At 44.6% G+C, this 25,808-nt stretch overlaps 1 protein-coding gene across 1 annotated transcript in view; it reads left to right on the forward strand.

The window, feature by feature from the left end:
- The window catches only part of PLA2G4A (phospholipase A2 group IVA), a 68,523-nt gene that overhangs the window by 19,356 nt on the left and 23,359 nt on the right, over window positions 1–25,808 (forward strand). The window contains 6 exon segments of the mRNA XM_030953788.1: window positions 3,503–3,584; window positions 15,575–15,723; window positions 18,131–18,244; window positions 20,672–20,686; window positions 20,688–20,710; window positions 22,688–22,826. Of these exon segments, the coding sequence (XP_030809648.1) occupies window positions 3,503–3,584; window positions 15,575–15,723; window positions 18,131–18,244; window positions 20,672–20,686; window positions 20,688–20,710; window positions 22,688–22,826 (522 nt within the window).

Genomic DNA, 25,808 nt, shown 5'->3' on the forward strand with positions numbered 1-25,808 from the left:
TTAATGGTGAGCTTTTGAAATTTGTAACCTGTCCTAGATTTTTAAAGGAATGTGGATGTTGCTCCTCTCAGTGTTGCAACGTTTAAGTGATTTATTTACCATCATCTGTTTTTCAGAAGTACTTGATGTATTTGTACAGATTTTTATCAAGACTTAAGGTGAACATAAGTCACTTGAGAAAATGCAGCTTAGTCATCTAAACTAGCAAAGGCTGGATTTGTAAAGGCATTTAGAGTCAATACATTTCTCATTGTGTTTTCAGGGGCCTTCATCAGAGCTCCTTCTGAAAAACTAATTTAAAAAATGCATCTGAAATATGGACATTTAGGCCTTTTGATGTCCTTAGAAACTGGACCCTAAGTGGAAAATTGCTCTAATTTCCACTTGCATTTAATTTGCATGAAAAGCATTTATTTTGCTGTAAGAAGAGATCTAGACTTTTGAGCTTCCTCTGTGTATCTGTATATTTATTTTTCTTTTTTTACTAAGAGGGAGATTGTTTATTTCAGTAGTGGCAAGTTTCTTCCAAGTGTATGACCATGGCCAAATATTAATAACTGTGTATAACTGTAATCCTCAGTGTGTTGTTTTGGGTGAGACACAGGGAAAGAAGATACTGCTTTTCTGTTTTGCCAGCTCTCTGTGTTTTCACTTGCCTTTCAGAGGATCCCAGTCTTAAACCAGACTTAATTTCCTTGGCAGTACAACAGCTGGAATGATGGAGGTTGCTGCTTAAGTCAATAAAAAGTAATTTTTGTGGAGGCATTCGTAAAACAGTTATGAACTTGCAATAGAAATAGTGGTATTATCTGTGCTGCTGGGAAGAGAGCAAACTGGGAAGCGGTGGCTTGGCCTTGCTTTGATGGTAGGCATAAGAATTTAGGCATATGAGTTTAGGCATATGGGAGATGCAAACAAATTACTTTATAGAGTGCTTGTTGTCAGGGAGTGTTGTGTAGTATCCCCCATTACCAGCCAGAGCTGTGGGACATCAGAATTGCACATGAACTTCACCTATCAGCTGAGAACTAAACCCAGCACACCTATGTCCCGTCCTTGTCACTTAATTATGACTCCTCTTCACTGTTAAATACTCAGTGATCTCTGATTTGTGGTCTCCAGCGAGGACAAGCTCTTTCTTGACAGCTGAGAAAAAGGAGAAGGGTGGTGTGTTTGTACTTTGGGCTGTTTCTTTTAATTACAAGGTTGGATATGACAAAGGAAATGCTTCAGTCTGTATGAAGAAACTGAGGCCAGTTGTGAAACCAACTTCATCAATCTGGCATACTTGGGAGATAATATAATGGGAGATAATAAAACAACTTTGGACAATTTCAGACAGCAAACTGGAAATAGGGGGCAGCGAGAGCCCATGGATTCTGGGGAGTCACAGCTTGTAAAAGTTCTTGGGGCAGGGTAAATGACAGAGCTGGGATGACTTCACACAGTTGTGTTCCCAGCCCTTCCCAGATACCCACCAAAATCCCCATTTACCCCTCTGTGGAGGAAAACTGGACTTCTTTTTGCCCTCTGGCAGAGGCAGAAATTTGTTCAGGGAGAAGTCTCATCTTCCTTCCTGTTCATCCATCTTGGAAGCTGCAGTGCAGAAGGTGGTGGATGCCACTCAGTCATTGGGATGTCTTCATGTCAGCCCATGCAAGGCTGTGAAATAGGTGTTGCTCCCTAGGAACTCTGGGTTCCCCCAGCTGAACCCTCTTTGCTGGGTCTGATGCTTTTGAGGTCCAGCATCCCACTGGGAGTGTTGGGAAGAGTCTGAATTCCCCTTTTCCCGGGGATGCTGAACCACTTGCAGTGCCATGACAGTTTCAGTGCATCACAGCTGGCATTGCCACAGTTTCCTCCTTGCCTGCTCATTTGGTCTTGGATCCAGATAACCCCTGTGGCTGCCAGGGGAAAATTCCAGAGCCAGGCAGACAGTCCTGGCCGGATCCTGCAGCAGCTGGCACGGCGTGGGGGTGATTCCAGCCAGATAAAGCTGATAAACTCAGTGTCTGGGTCAGGCATGGCTGCAGTGGAGTCACCCCTGCATGGCTGTGGGTGTTTTCTCCTGGAGCCTTTGCCACGGGGATGTGGCCATGCCTTGGCACACCTCAGCCTGCTGCAGGAGTTGTGGTGCTGTCACTGGAGGTGCTTTTTATTGACTCCTGACTCAAATGGCACTTAGGCACTCACAAGTGACTTTGCTGCCTTTAGAAGATTAGTTTTGGCTTTCCTTTTTTTTCTTTTTTTTTTTTTTTTGAGAAAATTCTATGTAACCTATAAGATGTTAACTTTATTCTTTATTTGTATGAGAGAGATCCAGTTTGGCTCAGGTCTCTGGGTGTGAGCTGTAGACACAAAATAAGGTTTGGCGTAAAACAACCAGTTCTGGAAAAAAATTAAAAAAAAAAAAGTAAGTATCCAGATGAAAAAAATACCAGGAAAGCACCAGGCAGAGCCTGAATAAGCATGTCCCATAGCAAGGGTATTGTCTATGATTTTAAATTAATTTCAGTGAATTTCCTGAAGGTGGCCTTCTCCCTGGTTGTTTTGGTCCCAGTGAGTGAGTTTATTTTAATGTACTTCACAAGGTCAGTGGGTGGTTAGGAAAAGATAAAAAATATACAGTTGTGTGAGACCTGATCCTGGCTTTAATACCTCACATTTCCTTCCAATCTCTGTGTCCCTGTAAAGGCAGTATTGGCTGCCCTGCAGTCTGCACTGGTGATTCTCAGTGGTGTCCAGCAGGTTGGTCAAACTCAGGGCTATGCAGATAAAACAACAGTTACAGCTGAGTTGGTGACCTCTTTTTATTAAGGCTTTTGCTTTTTGTTTCTTAATTCCATGTCTTTTCCTACTTCCCTGGTTTGTTGAGGACACACCTGCTCCTAGGCAGGCAGCTCCTGCTGTGTGTTTGGGCTTTGCAGGAAACAAGAACCTCCAGAAAGTGCAGGAAAGGTGCTGGTGGCTGTTTTAACAGCTTGCTTTGCACCTTCCTTACATTGTCTCGAGGCTGCTTTCACACTGAATATTGATGTGTACTAGAAAGTACAGCACTAACTCTTACCCCTTGTGTGTGCAGTGTGCATTTTTCTGCTCCAGAACACAGACTTTGAAGTAATTCCTCTCATTCTTTTTAGCAGGGGAAGGCAATTACCAAGACAAGCTGTAAAATAGCCCATTTTTATTTTTCCCTTGCCGTTCTCAGTGGTTCCTGCCTGACTAAATGCCTCGGAGCAGGTTCTGTGGTGAGAGGGAGTGTTGTTGGTTGAGATTAGTAGGTGTGGCTGCAGGAAAATCCAGCAGCCCCAGTGCAGGTACCTCTTGGTAAAGCTCCAGGGTGCAGTTCAGCTTTAGGATGCTCTATCCAGTATGAGTTTCCCTTTTGTTTTGACTGGGTGATTTCTCTCTCTCTGGTTTTGGACAAAATGAAAGCTTATTTTGAGAGATGGGGTGTTTCTTGGTTCTGGATCTTAATCACCTCTCACACTCTGACTTTCAGGTGGAGCACCAGTACTCACACATATTCACTGTGACAGTAAGGAAAGCCACAAATGTCACCAAAGGAGCCATTGGTGACATGCGTGAGTATCTCTCTTTCTATTTTGCTTTTCCCCTGTGAGCCTGGGCAGGGAGGGGGAGCTGGTGACTCATTGTGCATTAAATGGTTGTCAGTGGGCTGGTGGTGGATTTCTGTCTGTCTGTCTGTCTAAAGCCAGGGCAGTGTCCCCGTGTCGGTGCTCACTCTCACTCAGAGAGCAGATGTGCCGCTCCTTCTTTCACTGATCCAGGAGGGCTGAGTGAGGTGTAAACGATTTGCCTACAAGCCAGCAACACCTACAATTAGCTTTTTGGCTCGGTCAGAAGTGCTGTGTGAGTGCAGTGAAACTGGAAATTGCTGCCACCTCACAGGGCTGTGGTTTGGTGGGGTATAAAAAGAGCCTCAGCTCTGCTGAGTCAGTGCAGAAAGCAGAAAAAAATGTAACTCCATTAAAAAAACCCACCCAAATGGGCCAGCAGATCTTGTGGTGAAGAGATGAATGACAACAGCACCTCTTCCTCTTTCTGGGAGGCTGCTGAGCCTCTGGACTTCACAGCTGAACAGGAAACCACTAGGAAGAACAACTCTGCTCTGCTTTTAAGGAGGGAAGGAGAGAATATTGGCTGAATTTTCAAAAAGAATATTCCTCCTTCCTTAGATCTGCTTTGCTGCCAGGCCACCTCTCCCTTTTCCCAGTGCTTGCATGCTAGGGCAGGGAGGATGAGTATGACCTTTGTCTCCTGCTCTCCCATCAAGCTGATTGGACATACAAGTGTTTCCCAACTCCTGGAAGCTACTTTTGGGTCAAAGTACAGCAGCTGCTCTGACCCACCCATCCTGCTCTTTGCTTCAGGGGGTTTTCATAATTGAAATCTGCTGTTGATGCTAAAATTGCAGGAGGGTTGCTCGAGAGGAGGATGTTCAACAGCCACAAGTACAAGGGAAGAGAGGGGAGCCCTGGCAAAGGGGAAAAGAGGGAATTGGGAGTCTGTCATCCCCTGGGGGGTGAGGGGAAGGAGCACACAGGGAAGATGCAGTGGTGTATGGATGCAGATGTGTATCATTTCATACATATGGTGGTCTTTAGGTAAGAAGACCTCAGGAAAGGAGCTGGAAGAGCGGAACAAGGAGCCCATGAGTTTGTGTGTGTAAGAGGATGAGTTAAATGGAAAGACACAGGTTTTACACAGGTCTTACACAGCTGTCTGTCATGAGCCAGTGTGGCCAACATGGGCAGGGAAAGTTGAAGTAGGGACCCCATGATATTATATTAAAGGGAGTATGGAAAGAATGACAAAAGCCAGAATGGCAACTTTGTGCACCACAGCAAATATGACCCTATAGTATAAACTTCAAATATTATTCTTCAATATAATTGTATTTTTTTTCTAGAAAAAAAAAATCTCCTCTTATCTTAGCAAGTCATCAAAATCAAGAAGCTGCTCAGGAAGAACATTTTATTTTGATAAAACTTGCCGGAGTGATGCTGTAGGGCCACTTAAACCTGCTTGGCTTCTTGTCTGAGACAATTGCCAGAGCTCAGTAGCCTGAGGCACCCCCAGGCTGGGGCATCTCTGGATGAGCTTCAAGGTCCCAGGGCTCGTCCTTGGGGTCCTGGCAGATCCCCCAAAGCGAGAAAAAACAGATTGTTGCTTCTTTTTTTTTATTTTGGGGAAATTAAAAGTATTTTTATTCCCTGTTGTGGGAGCCTGGCAGCTACTTGATGAAATGAATGATTGTGTTAATTACTGTGAGGAGGTGCTTGAAGCTGAGAGTGGGGAAGGGCCTTTACAGTTGATTGTGCCAACCTATATATATATGTATTTGTTTTATTTGGTTTGCCAAAAATTAAACTTGTTGAGGGAATTGCTGAATTTTTCCATCAGGTTTTTTGTCTCAAGGACAGGAAGATGGCTGTGACAGACCATGTGTGAGCCCTATTTGGGGTGGGTGCCTGAATTTCACTTCCCTCATGGACATTCCCAAGCTGTTGACCCTTCTGAGGAGTCCCTCTTAATTTTTTCTGTTGCTTTTGCTCCAGGTTGTGAACCAGAGGTGTTCTGGGAACAATTTTACATTGTGGTGTGATGGAGGCCTCGGGCAACACGAGGGATTTTGTTTGTTTTGCTGTTCTTTTTTTCCATATCAGCATTTCCAAGACTTTTTGGAACAGCTCTGAGAGATCTGAGCAAACCTAAGTTTATGAAATATGCTGAAGTGCTTTGTGTGATATTTTTCATCTGGAATCCCTGAACTCTACCTGTGCTCAAGGAGTTTTAGCTGCCACTTCTGGTGTGTGTGGTGCCCCTCACAGTGTGTGGCATGGAGGCACTGACTCCTCTGGCGTGGCCATCCACACCTCTGCCTCCTCAAGCCCAGGCTGGGCAGATAACCAGTATTTCTAGAAAGTTTTCCAGGATTTCTTGAGCTCTTCATGAATGGGCAGTGTAAATGTTGTGTCATCCTCAGGCCATTTTGTCATTCCTTGAATCCGTGTGTGGGAGTCATAAATGAGATTTCCTGTAAGAACTCCCCACCCAGCATGGTGGGGAGGGGGCAAAAGAGGTTTGAGGGCAGACCCTTTGTTTCCCAGCAGTTCATTCACGTCCCTTCTTATTTCAGATGTCTGCCCATTTACTGTTGCCTCTGTAGAAGTCCTTTATTGGTGTCACTTGTTTCAGTTTTAGTGTCCCCTGTGAGTGGGTGACTCCCACACCCTGGATGCCTCCTGTCAGCATCCAGGTGGTGCAGCTGTAGCTGTGCAAAGGTTTAAATCCTGGTTTGGAGGCTGCTGCTCTGGGAGGTGTGCTCACCTGAGCCGGCTGGGAGGTTTGTGAGCTGAGTGAGAGCAGCTGGTGAGTGCTGGGTGACCTTGGCTGGCTGCTGTCACTCCCTCTGTCAACAGCACAGGGAGAGAACATGACAAAAGGGTCACGTGAGGACAGGGACAGCTCTCATCTCTCACCACACAGGCAAACAGGCTCACTTGGAGAAAATGACTGTAATTTATTGCCAGTTAACCGTAGCAGCCTAGGACAGTCAGGAATAAAGGAAAACCCACCTCCTGTACACCTTTCCTTCTGTCCTGCTGCATCCCTCTACCAGCTGTCATTGGGATTGGGGTCAGCCTGCTGAATTGGCAGAAACACAGGTCAATGAAAAAGAAGACAAAAAAATACATTAGGAAGAAATTTTTTCCTGTGAGGGTGGGCAGGCCCTGGCACAGGGTGCCCAGAGAAGCTGTGGCTGCCCCTGGATCCCTGGAAGTGTCCAAGGCCAGGTTGGACAGGGCTTGGAGCAACCTGGGCTCATGGGAGGTGTCCCTGCCCATGGCAGGGAGAGCTTTACAGCCCCTTTCAACCCAAACCATTCTAGGATTCTATGCCCCTGCTGCCCCAAACCTGCTACATAAAGCTATTGCGAGGTGAAAAATCAGAAAATCTGCATGGCTTTGGTGAGGATGTCATTGTCTTAATTGCTTAGCTTGCTGCTGATTGCAGAGCTTGTAAAATCACTGCTTTGACTGGACCTCTTGATAAAGACTTTGTCTCTGGCCCAGTGAGTTCTTATACAGTAGATGTGTAGTTTTGAGTCTGCTCAGATGCCACCTAAACTGTAGAACCTTTCCTTACTTCCATGACAGTACAAGAACTTGTAGGAAAAATCCCAGAGTCCAGAACTGCAGCATTGTGGAAGAGAAATGCTTGCAAACTGGGTCTCCCTTCCATAACATCTCTCTACTTCTGGACTTTCAAGGATCTTGGTGGAAAACTGGGTCAGAGGAAGCATTGTAAAATTTGTCTTCTATCTTTAAGTGTGTATTTAAGTGTACTGGCTTTCACAACAAACGGTGATATCCACAGAGGGAACCAGTTGTGTGACTCTGCTCTTAACGATCACTCATCTTGCTTAATCCTGTTTGGGATTTGCAGCTTTTCCTTGCTTCATCTTCTTTTGATGCTGTAGTAATGAGCAGCGTCATTCCAGTGTGGGGGTACCAGTCATAGGTTTTTCTGGGTCTGGATTGAAGGCACTTGAGACAGTAGTTCGTGTTCAGACTCAAGTGTTTATTATTTCTTATCAGTAGAACAGTCTCACTACTGTGAGTTGGGCAGCTTTTCTTTAGAAGGCACAAAATGGCCAACAGTCTCTTGTTACAAGGTCTTTTAAGACTAAACTATCCAGTTAAGAACTGACACCTGGATTATTTTCCCTTTTAACCCAATAACTGATCCCACAAAGCTGCAATGGGGACTTTCCTGCCCAATTACAAAATGCCACCCAAACCAATGGAGAAGGAGGAAGAAGAAGCATGAAGAAGAAACCCAGGACAACATCTTGTGCTCTCCATCTTGCTTCCATCCACGACACTCTAAAAATCCCAAACCCTTAATTTCTCACCAAGTGACACACCTACACTACTCTCTAGAATCTGTTTCACACTTTTGTGGATTCCAGTCTATCTTGAAGTCTGGGAAGCTTTCTCCATGAATGAGGGTCAAAGTCAGTGCTGCCCTGGGGATCAGGGCACCCCAGAGCAGACAGAGAAATATTCCCAGTGCCCTGGGTTCCCACATTCCAGGTATTTTCAGGAGAAAATTCCCTTCTTAAAAATGTTTAAAGATTGCTACCTTGCAGCACTGGCACTCAACTTCTCTCCCAGTTGCTGCCCAGCCTGTTGGAATCAAGGATGCATCTCCACTGCAGTTTAGCTGCTCAGATAAACAAGTGCTGGGAGCAGTGCAGTCACCAGAGCTCAGCTCTGGTTGCAGAACTTGCCCAAATAGAGCTGGGAAGCAGCTCCTGGATGGCTCTTGGCATGGTCAGCCCATGTCACTGCAGCCAGCTGTGGACATCTCCCCAAGTTCAGGAGATGCCCTTCCTCATAGCTTCCTGCATCTCCAAAGGAAACTGGGATGGGAGCACACCTTTACCTGTCTGGCCTTGGGATTTGGGAATGAGGAAGGCATGTCCAGCATGCCCTGTTTGTCCCTCACACCCCTGTCCCCTGGGGCTGTTCCCTGTGAGCCAGAGCTCCTGGGGTTGAAGCTGGCTTGGTTAAACCCAAGTCATGGCAGTCCAAGCAGGTGTGAGCAGGGTTTTAAACCTGGCCTAGCTGAAAGGAAGGAACTGGAAATTTGCCTGCTTGTATTGTGGTTTGTGTTACAGCAGCTCATTGAGGACTCATCCAGCTGTTCTCTGGACTGCAGCTGGCCAGTCCTGCACCCTGAATTAGCTACAATGCACTTACCTGGTGCAGTGCCATCAGATAAAGCTCTTCCTGCAAGGCCCTGGAGCAGCTCCTGGTTTTTGCAAGGGGAAAACAAGCTAAACTGCTCCCCTTTTCCAGCCTAACAGCCTGGGAAAAGTAGGTCAGAGTTGGCCAATCCTCCACATCCTACAAACCGTGTGTGCAAATCTTCTTGTGGCTGAAATATGGATCCATAAAGGATGGATTCACAAAGAACCTTAAATGAACAGGGCTGCTAACAACTGCTCAAGATGCCTGCTGCAGATCTCAGTCTAACACTGAGGCAACCAAATGCTAGATTTCAGTTTCCTTGGCACACCCAGTATCCCTTCCCTTTTGTGTGGATATTCAGTGCTGGGAGGTGAAAATCAAGTTAGAAACGGGCTCTTGTGTTCCACAGTGAAACTGATCCTGATAATGTTGCTCTTGCCAGCTGCAAAAATATAATTTTCATGAGAAATTCTGTCTGTGAGTGCTTGCCATGGAGTTACTGAGGAAGGCCCTGTTTTTGTGAGAGGATGGTGAAAACTCATTCCCATCCTTAGGAAGCTCTCCCATGAATCTGTTGTACTGTGATGGTGACATGGAGTAGTGCTGGCTCAGGCGTAGCATCCATCTTGTGTGGCTGGAGAGCCCCCTGTCCCTGCTCCAGGCTGTGACCAGCCCCAGAGCTTGGCTGGGAGCTGCTCCTGTCCTGTAGGCACCAGTTTCTGGTGATAGTTGGGAGTGGGGCTGGCCCAGCCTCATCCCCAGTGGGTACAGCTGTGAGCAGCAGGTGAGCAGCACTGACAGCAATGAGCCATGGAGTGCCCAGGGGCACTGAGCAACCACCAAAGGGAACAGAGGGCACACAGGTGCAGTGCATCAACAGGAGGGGATAAAAGTTTGGGCTACAGAACAAGAAGGGTGGATGCTTGCAGCCCTCTGAAGAGGTAAGGTGGTATCCTGTATATCATGGCTATCTCAGCTGTGACACTGTCCCATGTGCTGTCCTCCTCCAGGCAGAGTTTCCTGGTGGGGCTCCCCTCCAGGACCTGTGGACATCACTGTTCCTCCAGTTTGGGCCTTTCCATTTAGCAGGAAGCTCCCATTTGTCCCCTGTGGCAATCTGACTTTTTCTTGCTTTCAGTTCTTTTCCCTCTCATCCCCTGTCCCAGGAGTGCTTTGAAGTTGTGTTAGGGTTGGGCTAATGCCTGATCCAAGGGGGAATTGAGAAAAACATCAGTCATAGTGAGGTGTAAAGGAAGAATATGAATAGGGTAAGAATGTGACACTTCCCACTGATCCTCTTCTCTCCTTGGCTGCCTTCAGTGAGACTCCCTGAGCTGGATGTGCCTTTGGGGGTCATCAGCTGTCCCTGAGTTTCTCTTGCAGAAAATCCGCTGGTTTTCCTTCAATCCACATAGATCTTCTCATCCACAGCTCTTTGGGTCAGGAATTCTGCAGGTTGCTGCCTGAAGGAGACTTTTAATTAATTTTAAAAATGTTATTTTAAAAGCATGAGCTGAAGAATCTGAACTGTATCAGTTTGGGGCCTGTGCAGATAGCCTAGAGAAGGCAGTGTTTCTTTTCCTCTTGGCCCTTCTACAAACGTGGTTTGACCAAAAGCTGAGTTGTTTGGGGATTTTCTGCCCTTTCAAGGCTGGATCAGTGGAAGCAGTGGTGTCCAGCAGTGAACTGGGTGATAGTGCAGTGCCTGTGATGGGAGCTGGTTCTTCCCTCCACTGAAGTAATGCCAGAGATGAAAAGCACCGTCATAAAAGGCGCAAATAATTTTAAATGAAGGTGTTACCTAATCCCAGGATTTCTCATAGCATAGCTGCTGCTTCAGAGCTGCCTTGCTTCCCTTGGAGTCACCTTCCGCTCACGAAATCTGGCACTGCCTCAACCCTTTGCAAAATCCCCGAAGCCACCAGCCCTGGCATTCCCTCTGGTGCCTTCAACACAAGCAGCAGGGAGTACTCCTGGGGTTTTTAGGTTGCTGTGGCCTTCTGGCAGGGCTCCTGGCATCTGCATTATTGCTCGGCTATGGATTTGTCTGGAGCATTTCAAGTATCTGTTCCATGGTTGGAGGGACAGTTATTGATCAGTACAGTTTTTAAGAATTCTCTTTCTAAAAACTGAAAAATCATATGAAGCTGGGAAAGCCCATAATTTTAAAATTCATTACTTTTTCTCCTGACTGTGGCAGAGACACCAACTCATATTTCTGTGCCACTGTGAGGCCCCATAAAATTCACAATTTGAATAGAAATTCTGTAGTTATTTAGCTTCCTTCCCCTTTGAGGAGAGAGAGGTCATCCAGCTATTCCCATTATTGGCTTGACCTTAGCCAGGCTGCTCAGCTGCATGTGCTGAACAAGTTGTAGTGTGAGGCAGCAAGCCAAAAAAAGGGTGGGAAATACACAAAGATGGTCCTTTGGGACCTAGTAAGTTTTTATCAATGGGATTGCACTTAATGGTGGATAAATTAAGGGTTATTACCACTTGTTATTTTGAGATAGACACATATCTATCTCAGTATTATATTTGAACAGGCTTTCTATAGTTTCTTTATGGTAATTATGCTGTTGAAGTTATTGAAATTTGGAATGACTGAAATATAAATCATATATCTGAACTATTAATCATATTACTACAGAGGCCTGATGACAGCCATCGCACCAATCTTAATAGCATAAGATCAAATGGTTTGCAGTCATTGCAGAAAATTTTACAGGTTGTCCTAATAGCCAGATTGCTGAAAGCATTGCTCATTTTTCACTGTGAAAACGTTTGACCCTAATTATTGTCCACTGTGTGTTTCACTTGGTGATTCACAATGTAATTTAAAGGGAGAATCCTATAGCCGTGACTTAAATAAAGGAGATAAATCAGATGAGGAAAAGTCAGTGAATCCTTACTTTCTACCTCTCAGCCATTCCCAAGGCTGCAGTTTAAAACCAGCAGAGGGGATGCTGACTCTGCTCTTGTTTTTTGGATGTGTCTTCAGCCCCTGGAGCTTTGGGGGCTGTAAATCTGGATTATCACCAACATTTTGTTAATTACCCAAGACTTCATCTACCTCCATGCTGCTAATTGCAGGACCCTTGTTGGCATCAGTGCTGAAAGCCTTAATTGTGTTTTCTGGAGGGCAGGTGGGGTTTGAGATACTTGTGCTTAATAGTTGGTTCAGCCTGCCTTGTTTCTGAGAAATGGTGATGGAGCAGCGGGCTTGCATAAGGGACAGCCTCAGGGCCGAGCTGCACAGAAACTCTGCTTTCCTCAGAAATGGCCTGGGAACAAGTGCAATTCCCCCACGTGGCTGCTGCAGAGGCCAGTTCCCCAACAGTGCTCCCCCTACACAAAATCCTTAAGGCTGGAAAAGACCTTTAGGTCATCAGGTCCAGATAGAGATCATTCTCAGACATAGATAGTTCTCTTGTCATGGTTGAATGACAGCTTTTGACCCATACACCATAAAGATTCTTCCTTTTAAAAACAAAATACAGATGGCAGCCTTCCAGTGCCTAAAGGGGCTCCAAGAGAGCTGGAGAGGGACTTGGGACAAGGGATGGAGGGACAGGACACGGGGAATGGCTTCCCACTGCAGAGGGCAGGGACAGATGGGATACTGGGGAGAAATCCTTCTCTGTGAGGGTGGCACAGGGTGCCCAGAGAAGCTGTGGCTGCCCCTGGATCCCTGGCACTGTCCCAGGCCAGGCTGGATGGGGCTTGGAGCAACCTGGGACAGTGGAAGGTGTCCCTGCCATGGCAGGGGGTGGCACTGGATGGGCTTTAAGGTCCCTCCTAACCCAAACCATTTGGGGGTTCTGTGATAAAAGTGGTGATCAAGCTATTTTTAGTTACGCTTTCAGCTTAGTTTTTTTAACATTACCTGGCAAATCAATTAGTAGAAGCCCAGGCAGGAATGCTGAGAGTGCACGCTGGCTGTTTAATGTACATTTGATAACTTCAGTGTTTTGAAATACATTAAGTGAATACTTCTGTGTTATTTGCCAGGTTGCTAGTGGTTTTTGGTCCCCATCCAAGGAGTGAGATTTTGATTAATGTATCTTAAAGAAATATTTAGTATTGCTAATAGCAGTATCTTAATCAGAACAAGCAGTCTTCCCATATATTTTCTCTTCATCTCAAGAAGGAAGTTAAAAAAGAGTAGATTTTCATTTTCTTAACTGAAAAAGCTCCAAATAAACTTTCAAACATGAAAGGGCAGGTGATTAAATCTTTGCCTTGGGTTAAAAAGCTAATAAAGAGATGGAGTGAGGTGACTTGGCAATACTGAACTACCAAGACTGATTTTTCCAAGCTCAGTTGATCCATGCCTTGGGTTTAGTTTCTGTTTCAACACTTACTGGGGTTTGCCTGATAGAAAGGTAGTGATGGATCTGCATGTCAGAGGTCTGGGGTTTCTACATGCTTTGGGGTTTATAGGAAACCATTTGCTGTTTGTGTTGATAAGAAAAAATGGATTTTTGTAAGCATTGGGACTGATCACAGCATGATCTGAATGGAGAGGGAGGCACTGATCTTTTGCCCAGAGCTCTGCTCAGCCATCAGGATTTTGTCTAAAATCCAGGTTTTTGTAGGCAACTTCAGTCTCTTGGCAGGGCAAGCCTGGGTGTTTATTGCCAAAATCATGCTGGATATCAAGACTTAGCAAAACCTTGTCCCAGCATGGATTTTTAGTTTCAGAGAGCCTTGTTTCTCTTGATTCTTTTCTTTGTGGCAGAGCTTTGTGTAGTAGTTGGAAGGAATGGAAAAGTTGGCAGGTTGGAACATCTGCCCATGAGGAAAGACTTGGGGCTTGATCCCCCACTTCCCCTGCCCAAAATGAAGAGACAAGATCAGGCATAATTCCTCAGGAGCTAATAAAGGTTGCTATTTAAAGCCTTTCCACACTGATACGCTGATTTAAATAGCTGCTTGTTCATTACTCAAGGAGCACTGAGACCACCTCAATGTAGCAATTAGCTGAGCCCCACAGGTATGGAGCACAGTGGAAAACTCCTTGGCAGGTTGGATTAGGATAACACTGAATAGGATTTGCCTGAGGACACATTCAGAACCTCCTGAGTGGTTTCCAAAAGCCTTTCATTTTGGTTGTTTGGTCAGGGCTTTTTCTCCAAAGACATTTGATTTGATTTGAAATTACCCAACTTCTTTGTTTTCCTCTTTTCCTTCTTTTCCCAGCAGGAGGGAGAAGTGGTTCTGGTCCTCAGGAATCTCATGGATAAGGTCTTATTGAACTCCCAGAGTTTCTAAAATTTGCCTTTATTGAAAAAAAGTAGCTTTAGACTGAAAATGTGTACAGGGAGAAGTGTTTGGACTTGCTTTTCCTCATGATAAGATTTAATCTGGGCACTGCCCAGGCTCCCCAGGGAATGGGCACAGCCCCAAGGCTGCCAGAGCCCCAGGAGGGTTTGGACAAAGCTCCCAGGGATGCACAGGGTGAAATTGTTGGGGTGTCTGGGCAGGGCCTGGAGTTGCACTGATGATCCTTGTGGGTCCCTTCCCTCTCAGGATATTCTGTGATTCCATGTTTCAGTGTTGGAAAGATGTGGGTGTTTCACTGCAGCAGAGGAGGAAGCTTTTCCTGATCCACCATAACCACAGAAATAACCTCCCCTGCTCTCCTGGGAGGCATCTAAGCCCTGGCCCCATGTGACACAAAAAAATCCCCTCATTGTACAGAAAATCCCTGCTTTAACTTGTTAGAAAGTTCATTTTTATGGCTGCATTCTGGGCTCTCAGGAATGGCTATTTTTAGATACATCCGACAGGATTTGCCAATGTTTTCTTTTCTCCCCCAGTAATTCCTATCAGCTGCAGTTCCCATATCTCTGTTTCCAGTCAGGGTTCTGCTGTGTAAATGAGGTGTCCTCATCCTGTGGTGACTCCCCAGGGCTGTGGTGGTGGCAGTGTTTGAGAACTGAGTGCTCCTAATGCTCTGTGCAGCACTGCAGTGCTGGGACAGATTTCTTCCATCACTCCCAAACCAGCAAAGGTGAAAGAGGATCCAAAACCCACAGCAAACTGCTTGTATTCATTATTTTGGCTGCTGTGACACGAGCCAAAGCCATTAAAGGCTAGAAAGAGAGGAAGAAGTAAAAGCTTTTAAAAACACCACTCTCTGGCAAATGTTTGCATATTCCCAATAAACTTGACTCAGTCCCTGTGCCCTTCTGTTTGCTCAAGGCTTTGCCCCTCTCCTCCTAAAACCCTGATGTTTCTTTTGGGGAGATTGTTGGTATTGTTTGTGACAGTGTTCAAAGGGGTCTGAGGAAGAGGGAAGAGATGAGGATCTGACTCCATGTTTCAGAAGGCTTGATTTATTATTTTATGATATATATTATATATACTAAAAGAATAGAAGGAAGGATTTCATCAGAAGGCTAGCTAAGAATAGAAAAAGAATGATAACAAAGGCTTGTGGCTCGGACAGAGAGTCCGAGCCAGCTGGGCTGTGATTGGCCATTTATTAGAAAGAACCACATGAGACCAATCACAGATGCACCTGTTGCATTCCACAGCAGCAGATAACCATTGTTTACATTTTGTTCCTGAGGCCTCTCAGCTTCTCAGGAGAAAAAATCCTAAGGAAAGGATTTTTCAGAAAATATCATTGCTACAACTGTTGTATCATTTTTGTCATTACATTTATGTAGCCTAAAGACTTGCATCTCTTTCTGTCCTTTACCATGAGTGGTACACAGAATTGTATCAATTTTTCCAGCCCAAGCTGGAGTTTTCCCTTGCCTGACCTGTGTTGTGCTCCACAGTTGACACTCCAGATCCCTACGTGGAGCTGTTCATCCCCACTGCCCCCGACTGCAGGAAGAGAACCAAGCACTTCAACAATGACATCAACCCCGTGTGGGATGAGACCTTCGAGTTCATTCTGGACCCCAATCTGGAGAATGTCCTGGAGGTAAATCCCATGGCTGGGCTGGGCAGATGAAGGTTAAAACAACAGTGGCTAGCACGTGTGTGGCATTTGATGTCTCAAGATCACCCCTTTGTTTAAAATGTTAAACCTGGGTTTAGCTGTGGTGCTAAGCAAGCAGTGTTGGATAAATGGAGTTATTCAAGGAGTAGCCTGAAGAGTCATTACAAGATATGCCTGTGAGTCATCCCTTGGACAGCTTCTGAGGGATAGCAACTTCTTGTTCCTCACATCAGCTGCAGAGTACTCCCTGCTTCCTACCCTGATTCAGCCCTTACAGATAGGGAATAGGTGGGGCATAAGTCAAATCTCTGCCCATGGACACAGAGCAAAAGGCTGGTTCTGCTGTGTCCTCCTTGCCTGGAGCCCACTCAGGTCTCTTCTGCACCCTCCTTGTTGGCCAAGCCACTGTTCAGTCTCAGTGTGTTAAGCTTCTCCAAGCTGCACACAAGAGCTGAATGTTAGGTGTGTTTTTCTGAGTGGGCCTGGCAGGGATTTAAAGTTAGCTCTGGTTCTTTGTGAGCTCTGTTCTTCACAGAGGATGGCCCTGCCACCTGCTCTCTTCTGACCCAGGCTTACAGTGTTCAGTCTAAATTGGCCAACTGGGACAGAGGCTGCCGCCTGTGAAGGTTTTCCTTGAGCCTGTGACCATCAGACCTTGGGTCTGAAAGGGAATTGTGCTTCTTACAAGTTCCCTGTGTTCCTGGGGAAGGCTCCACATTTTGAGCATTACACCCATGGTCTGGATCATAAAGTGCATCCTGCACTAGAGGCAAAAGACATTAGGGAATTCACGATGATTTCCTGGGCATCAGTTCCTCTGTGCCACTGCTGGGTCTCCTGGAGCAGAGCCTGGGCCCTGCTCTGAGCTCCCTTTCACTTAGGCAGCTTCCCTAGGAATGTTTGAATTTGTTGAGGACGAAATTTGGTTCAAGGGTTTTGAAAAGGATAAAATTACTACAGTCACAAACACAGCAAGATGGGTTATAGGTAGAAATGTGTCTTTACAATAACTAAAGGCTGTTGCTGGTTCTCAGATAGTGCAATAAAACTTCCTGATAATTGCCTACAAAGAGTAGATGATAACATTTACTAATGATTAATTGTGGACCTGGTAGAGTAGGAAAGAGCCTTTGGATTCTACAATGGAGTGCAGTGTCAGAAGTATGTAAAGTCACCTCTCCACCAAAACCCTCTGTGAATTCTGAAGCTCAGACTCCACAATCCTTGCGACTCTTTGGATGGTTTCAATCTGCATCTTTATCCCAAGGGCAGTTTGCCCTCTGAAGTGTAAGCAGCTCTTCTAAATCCCACTAAAAAGCTTTTGCTTTTGGTTTTAAGACACAGAGATTGCAGGAATGGGCATAAAGTTCTGCAAGGAAACAGAGCAATGTAAATACCATTAAAGTAATGAGCTCTGTCCTAAAATAAAGAGAATTCATAATTTCAAAGGGTTGCTTGTGGCACAAGATGAAGAAAATTCTTTATAGCTGAGAAGAGGCTGATCCCAGATGTAGCAACTAATTATTCAAGTGATTGTATCTTGATTCCTTTTGTTTTCTATGAAAGATACAGTCCAAGCCACGAACATGTGATATTTTAGAAGATATAATGCCACAAAGTGGAAAAAGAACCTGTAAATCAAATTAGTCTGGAGATCTCATTTAATAAAAACCATGTAAATGAGAATTTGAAATTCTTTCTATATATCTTGAGGACTTGGAAAGCAGCCACTGGGAAAAAAAGTCTGCTAAACATAGATCCACATGGATTAGAACAAAAGCATGGAATGGTGTTCTGCCATATCCACATCCTTCTTTGGATATTATCACATTTTTGAAAGGTCTCTGCTCCAGCATGGAGGGTATGAGAAGAGACTTGAAGGTCTGGCTGGATACAGAGAGCAGCTTTGTGTGAATTGGAATGCTGCACACTTTGCCAAATCACTGCTGTAACAATCTTGGTCTGTGGAGTCAAGGCTGGGGTATGTGGATTCCATCTTCTCTGAAAAGTTGCTGGATGTTTTTTATAGTTAGAACTGTACAAGTTTCTCCATAGGGAAATTTTACTGACTGGAAATTTGAAGGTACTGTGCTTTGCTTCTACTCTATTTGAAGGTATTGGAAAGATGATGAGATTTGCTGCCAGAAAGTTGCTGAGATTAAAATCCTGTTGTGAGTAATCCTGGTGTACTCCTGCAGTTCAGTTCCTTGAAGTGCCGCTTCCACTCATCCTGGTTTAAAAGAAATGTCAGTTGCCACTGGGCATTGGCTGGGTTGGGTCAGGCCCATTCTTCTTCCATATATTTTTTTTTTTTACTTCAGGCATAGGCTTGATGGAATTAAAAAGGGATTTCTTGCAGTGAAATTGAATATCCAGATATCTCTTCCAGGTTACTCTCATGGATGCCAACTATGTTATGGATGAGACTCTTGGCACATCCACATTTCCCATCTCTTCTCTGAAACTGGGAGAGAAGAAGGAGGTCCAGTTAACTTTCAATAATGTAAGTTGGACATTCATGACTTTGCCCTGGTCAGAAGGTTTCTGAGCATTCATTGTTGCCCACAGATAAACACAGAGCCTAAAAACACTTTTAAGCCTCAATTATCTATCTTCTTACAGCCCTGCTGAGAGGAGAATTAAGCAAAGCAGTGCCACTGAATGCCTTGGTGTCCCTGCTGGAAGAATCCTCTTTAAAAGTCTAGTTTGGGGCTTCCTCTGCCTGAAGCAGTTTCTTGCACACTCAGTGCAGTTTGGTTTCATGGCCTCAGTCAGTGTGAGGTTACTCAGAGTTTTGCTGGTCAGTGCATTGCCCCTCCTGCTGCTGCCTGTGGCTTCCAGAAAGCTGCAGGGATTCTTTTATCATTACATGTTTCACTTTCTGGAAGTGGCTTGTTGTAACACAGACCTGGTTAACATGCAGTGATGCAGGTGATGCAGTAATTGGATTATTCCCTTTAAACGTGTCTGCAAATCAGATGGAGTCTCTTGAACAGGGCTTGTCTGCCTGCACTGTAACTCCTGGAAACTGTTGTTAAAGCTGCGTGGAATTAAGCTTGTTCTGCACCTGTTGATATCTATAAATACCATCTGCATTTCTGGTTTGAGCTATAGTTTATTGTATGATCAGAGATCTTGATTTGTCACCACGCTGCTGTTTTCCATGTGATACAACTTTAAAAGCATAGTTAACAGCAAATAACTGGTTAAAGGCCTATTTACTGGAAACCAGAGAGCTTCATATGCGAAGTTTAGCATTTCATTTGGCATAGCCTTAGGGCACTTGGAATTTTGACACATTCCATTATTTTCCTTTTTAAAATAGCAGCATTTTTGAAGTTTCTGTATATTTATTTCACTAAGTGTTTCAGTAACTCTTGGGCTTCCAGAGTATGGGCTGAGAGCAGGTCCTGGTTCTCCCAGGCATGAGGTGGGGCAGTGAGAAAGAACTGATGAATACATTTTGCAAACACAGTTCACAAAGCCCATTCCATTAATACAAGGCCTTGCCTTGCTTGAACTTCTCATCAGTGTTCAGCAAAGCTTGGTAGGGAGTCATAGGGCAAAAAACCAGTGCATAGAAGGCAAATACACTCTGAAATCTATGAGCAAATAGTTAAGGGGAGATGAAGTCAGGTTGAGCCCGATGTAGACAATGTATACACAGAATTCCTGAAACTGAAAATGAAATAATATTCCTGAAATGTCTGTGGCAGTCTGTGTAAGGTATAGACAATGCCATGATATCTCCCTGTTGGAATGCTTCCCTCCAAGGGTTTCTTTCATGTGCATACATTTTTATAAGCATTGGATCACTGCATGGTTTCAGGAGTGCTTTCTAAATTAGTAATGCCAGGTGGGGAATAGTGTAATTGCTTCCCTGCCTTTGAAGTGCTTCCTCAGTGACTCTTCACTCTGTTTGTTCATGTCCTCCCTTTGTTGTTTCTCTGCCTGTTCTTTCTTTCTCCCCCCACCTTGCTCATACCCTGCCTCATTTGCAATTCCCATTTCAGGAATTGGGAGTCAGAGGCAGCTGTGCATCCCAGATCCTTCTCTGCAGTCTGAGGGTCAGGCAGACCTTCAGTCTGGGCTGTTGTGGCTCCATCCCTGGCGCTCACATGCCCCAAGTGAGGAGGAGAATCTGGTTTTACACAGAGGACACTCTGAGTTCGTCACTCCTCCAGGGCTGCACCAGCAAGGCCATTGCACAGAGAGGGGGTGAAAATACCTCTCCATTCTGTCTGCCTTTCACAGCCAGTACTCCTGGATTGTGCCTGACAGGGATTTGGTGCTTTAATCATAATTTTTTAACTTCTTGCCTGCAGGCAACGCTTTCAGTGCTCTGTGAAAGGCAGAGGAGGCCAACCCATAGCTCATGGCCAGTGTGGCTGGCAAGTGAAGCCATTGTGCAGTGACATTTATTGCATTTTCCAGCAAGCTGGAAGCAATCACCCTTCCTGACTGCTAGTTAAGGCATGTTTAGCTGTGGAGAGACACTTGGTGGCTCCTGTGGAACGCAGAGCGGTGATTCCCTCAGGTGGCACTTGGGTGTGATCCCCTGGTTCTCCTGCCAGCCATGAGTGGGTGAAGAGCATCAGATTCTCTCAGGACAGAGATGAGTTGCATGTCAGAAAGGGATTAGCAGTGCAAGAGAGGCAAGACAGTGGGATCTGAGGAATGAAAGCCAGCACTTAGCAACATTTTCCACTGTATTCAATTCTAGTGGTGTATTTTGGAATCATACTGTGTGCTTTAAAAAAAAAAAAAAAAGAATCTCATTCACAAGTGCCAAAAATATCTTCTTTAAAAAAGAAAAGTGAAGAGGAAAGAAAGAAAGAAAAGTTCTGATAGTAGTAGTTGATGTTCCAGGTGTGTTTGTGGGTTTTCCCTCTCTAAGTGCTGTAACAATATTTAAATATTTCTTGTTTAGGTCACAGAAATGACTTTTGGAATTGTCTCTGGAAGTATGGTGAGTATCTCATATCTTTTTTTAAAAAAGGGGTGAAAATATACCAGCAGCAAAGGATTTTGTTTTTAAATTTTAAACTGTTCATTAAAATCTTCATGGAATCACAGAATATCCTGAATTTGAAGGGACCCATAAGGATCATCCAACTCCTGGCCCAGCACAGGACACCCCATGAGTTCTACCCTGTTGGGATTTTCTTAAAAACATGTGAGATAGAGTGCAGAAATTCCTTGTTGTAGCCTAGAAATACCAGGTACTGTAAAAGTGAGGAGATTTTAAAAATGTAGTTTATTTTCATGTTGTCATTCTGTTATTGACTCAACACCCTTACTGGGACTAAGAGGTGTGACCCTTTCAAACGTTTGCAGGAATGAGGCCATCCCATGTAGATCTCCCAGCCTGGTTTATGTGAAGGCCTTTCCTTCTCAAGGGTTTTGTTTCTAACAGCCCACAGATCTCACTCAGGTGCAGCTTCATCCTCACTGTTTTACCTTCTCTGGCAACTTGGCCCCTCACATGAACTTTCAGCTGTTGTTACAGAGCTGCCTCTAAAATGCATTTAAATGTAAATGCTACACAGTGAAGGTTTAGGTGAAGATTTAGGGCCAGGCGTTCTCCATGTAAAAGCTAAGCAGATGCCTACCTTTATCTGTCCCTTTTTTTTTCTCCTCTCTAGCTGTCTTTCCCCCTCATTCTTCACCTATCCTGGTGGAAGACCATAAATCATATTGAGGCATAAGCAGAACAATGCATTTCAAGTCTAAAAATGATTTTCTGAGAGCAAGGAATTTAAGGAGTCATTTATTGTCTGTAGCTATAAATAGGAGCACTGAGCACTGTAATAGTCAAGTTATTTCCTGATTACTCCGGATGACAAACATCCCCCAGGGATAATTTCTGCTCATCATGCTGTACTAGGAAAATGCGTTTGTGGGTGGTCCTTGAGACCACCCTGAACCAGCCAGGCTTTGTACTTTACAAGTATTTCATATCTCTGACATTAAATAAACACAGGATGCTTGGCTCTGTCTTCTTAGGCTTTGAAATGCAAAGGATCTTATCAAGTTCTGCTGCTATTCGCTGATAGCCATGCAGATTGTGGATATCTTCATGGAACATCGCTTCTAGGGACTCTTTTTACCCCTTTTCTTAATCCTATTATTTTATTGCATTATTGGTTGTTTTAAACATAGGAGAATTATTATCTAAGCCTAAACAGATCCATTCCACCAATCTGGGGAATTGTTATCTGAGCCTAAATGGATCCATTCCACCAATCTGGGGAATTGTTATCTGAGCCTAAATGGATCCATTCCACCAATCTGGGGATTTATTAATCTGATTAATCTGGGGAATTATTATCTGAGCCTAATGGATCCATTCCACCAATCTGGGGAATTATCATCTGAGGCTAAAAGGATACATTCCACCAATCTGGGGATTTATTAATCTGTTTAATCTGGGGAATTTATTGATAAAGTATTACACAGGGATTATCTGAGCGTAAATGGATCCATTCCATCACTGTATGCTTTTCAGTGGGTACCAGGGTGGATTTGTCCACTCCTCCTCTTTGCTGTCCATGGGAAGTGGCAGCTGAAGTTGTACCTTAAGTACAGCACTGAGATCCTTATGCAGCCTCGTGTACATTTTTTGTCCCACAATGTAGAGGGAAAATACTGAGAAAAGGGCTCTGTTTTTCCTGTGCTGTAAGTTTATAATTGTATGTGAGTGCAGAACTCACTTGCTGTATTTAATTATTTGCTTTTAATGAGTTCTAAATAAAATGCATGTCTTAAAGACACATTGCTCTTTGCCTCCATCGCTCCAGAGCGGATGGATGGTGTCACATGAAAAATACCTTTTTTTTTCATCTTCTGTAAGTGTGTGAGGATTTTCTGCTGCTTTCCCAGGGAGGTGTTAGTGATGCTGTTTGGGATTGAGCCCCTTGTGACAGGCTGTCCCTTTCCCCACCAGCTCCTCCACGGACCTGCGGTTCAGCATGGCGCTGTGCGATGAGGAGAAGAGGTTCCGGCAGCAGCGCAGAGACAACATCATGCACAGCATCAAATCATTCCTGGGGGAGAAGAGCCACAACCTGACCTCTTCCCGTGATGTAAGTGTGCAGAGTTCCCAGCAGGGTTAGCATCCCCTTTGGAATCCTTCATTTGCCTGCCAGAGGAAAGAATGAGGCGTGCGAGGTGGAAGGGTTTGATGGAGAAAGATTATAGATGATAAAAATCTTTTTATTCTGTGAACATAAAATATTTAGCCTGGAGAGTAATTTTTCTTGGCTCCAAATTTAGAAATTAAAGTTTATGACTGGAGGAAACTATAAAAGGAGAGATTTGGATTAGATATTAGGAAGAAATCCTTCCCCGTGAGGGTGGGGAGGCCCTGGCACAGGGTGCCCAGAGAAGCTGTGGCTGCCCCTGGATCCCTGGCAGTGTCCAAGGCCAGGCTGCATGGGGCTTGGAGCAGCCTGGGATAGTGGAAGGTGTCCCTGTGGTGGCACTGGATGGGCTTTAAGGTCCCTTCCAAAGAAATCATTCTGGGGTTCTGTGATTCATTTGCCTCTTAAACTGCTCTGATTTTTCCCTGTTTGTTAAGGTGTTGGCTGTGAGGGGAGATTGCCATCTGAAAAGTGCCTCAGGATATGTGAAATACCTGCTGAATCCTGCAGTGGCTCTGGGCACTCACCCAGCACAGAATATGCCCCTGCATGCCCAGTACCCATCCCATGCTCTGTGACCTTCATCTCTGAAAGACTAGACAGGAAATGAGCTGGTTTAAATTTAGAGTCAGCTTGGAAATCAGTTTATTTCTTCCCTTCCTTCTTTTCCTTGAGTCAGTTTGACTGGATTAGGGTTATGAAGTTCTATTTCTTTGAAACATGAGGAACTGCAGCTTTCCTTGACTTGCTGGTGCTTTGGATCAAGCCAAGATGAGGGGAAGCCAGCGGATCTCAGTGGGCTTGGGACATCTCACAGAATCAGGGTATGGTTTGGGTGGGAAGGGACTGTAAGGCTCATTCAGTGCCACCCCCTGCCATGGGCAGGGACACCTCCCATGAGCCCAGGTTGCTGCAAGTCCCATCCAGCCTGACCTTGGACACTGCCAGGGATCCAGGGGCAGCCACAGCTTCTCTGGGCACCCTGTGCCAGGGCCTCACAGCACAGTGAGGAAGGGCCCAGATCCTCCTGAGCTCTTCAGTGGTTTCATAAAACATTTCATTATTTAGAGTTAATTAAGAATCCACTTGGTACAGATCTTCTTATTTTGTTGATGCTTTCCCATCCTCTTCCTTCCTTGCCCATTCCTTCTCCTGTGCTGCTTCCAGAATTGTGACAGGAACACTTTGTGCCTATGGGAGTCTCAAGCAATGAACAGAGTCCATGAATTAATCTGGGTTAATCCCTTCATTGCTATTGATTCCTTTTGTGCATTTTTAATACAAGGAGAATGTGACAGTCTTTTGCAGCCAGCACTGAAGAATATCTTTTACATTTCCCTGAAGTTTTGAGCAGCTGGTAAATGTTTTATTGTTGTGTACTTTTGAACTCTGTCTTGCTTCATGAAACTTTCTGAGGAACATGAAAGAATTTAACAAGAATTGTACATATTTTAATTGGACTGGAAAAAATGTGTGTATTGAGAAGGAACATTTTCAAAGATCCTTAATTTTCAGTTCAGCTATTTTCATCTTAACACATGCAGATCCTATCAGAGTAGGAATCTGTCAGTATGACATTGGTGTGACCTGGAGCAGAATAGGATCTTCCACAGAAAGGATGTGGTTATTCTGCCAAGCTCCAGTTGGAACTGCAGTGATCCTCAGTGCCTCAGGTCTCAGTTCCATGCAGGTGATATCTGTGCATGAATTACTGCAAAGGATAGCTAAGATCTCTTATTCTTTGTGTCATCATCTTCCCGTGGTATCCCTCACTGACTCCAATACTGAAATTTTATCAGTTAAATTGCATCTTCCCAGACAGTAACAGTAGGTATCCTCCTATTTTTCATATGCCAAATGTGTGTTTCTAAGCTTACAGAATTTTTATCTGTTTCTAGCAATGAAAAAACCCTTTTTGCTCAAATTAAACTGTAATTTTACCTTTATTGCTACAGATGGAAGGCAGCAGGAGGATTTATGGGATGTTTGAAGTCTTAAAATGAAGTTGGGAGACATTGAGTAGTCGTAGCTGTCTGTGGGTCTTGTTTAATCTTGGACAAGTCACACACTCAAAATTCACCCAAGTTGCTTCATCTGTGAGTGGCTTGTGCTTTGCAGGGATGCTGAGAGACTTCAATACCTCTGAATTCATTATACATGTCTGCATGGGGAAGTGAGTAGTTCCAGATTTCCTAATTTAATCCTGAGGCACATTCTGGAAACACAGAGGTAGAGATTTCTCGTACTTGTCTTATTGCTCAATTTATTTTTTTAATTTTTGCTGCTTCAAGCAATTTTCTAAAAATACCATAATCTTCCAGAGAAAGCATGATCTTCCAAAGAAGGTTCTCTATGACTGGATTTGCAGAACAATTTTTTAATAATCATTTGTGTGCCCTATGGCATTCTTTTCCCACCACAGGTATTCAGATTTTGTGCACTGTGTTTCCCGGGCATTTGGATAAAGACATCTGCACTACTCATTCCCAAAACAAGATTTAGTATAATTTAGCTTTTTCTTGTCTGATTACTGGAAGATAGGATTAAGAACCTTTTGGTTTGAGTGAACTCATGTACTGGTGGCTCTGTACAAAGGATTTGGGGCTCAGTAGAGGAGTGTGCAGCCCTTGGTGTCCTCTTTTTCTCTGTTCTTCATCAGGATATGGTTTCTTGATTCTTGGCTTTGGGTGCTCTCAGTGCAGCTCCTTCCCCACCTCCCTGCCTCTGCCCTATTTATCCCATAGAGCAACTTGCAGGATGAGTGTATTTCATTTCAGTTTTTACTGTTTTGTGCCCTTGAACACGTCAGAAGCTGAATTGGAGATAAAAAGCTGGTTTAACAAATCTGACAGGAGGGTCAGACTCTGCTCCCAGGGAACAGGGGCAGGAGGAGAGGGAATGGCCTCAGGCTGTGCCAAGAGAGGA

Source organism: Camarhynchus parvulus, chromosome 8 (genome assembly GCF_901933205.1).
Source record: "Camarhynchus parvulus chromosome 8, STF_HiC, whole genome shotgun sequence".
NCBI classification, from domain to species: Eukaryota; Metazoa; Chordata; class Aves; order Passeriformes; family Thraupidae; genus Camarhynchus; species Camarhynchus parvulus.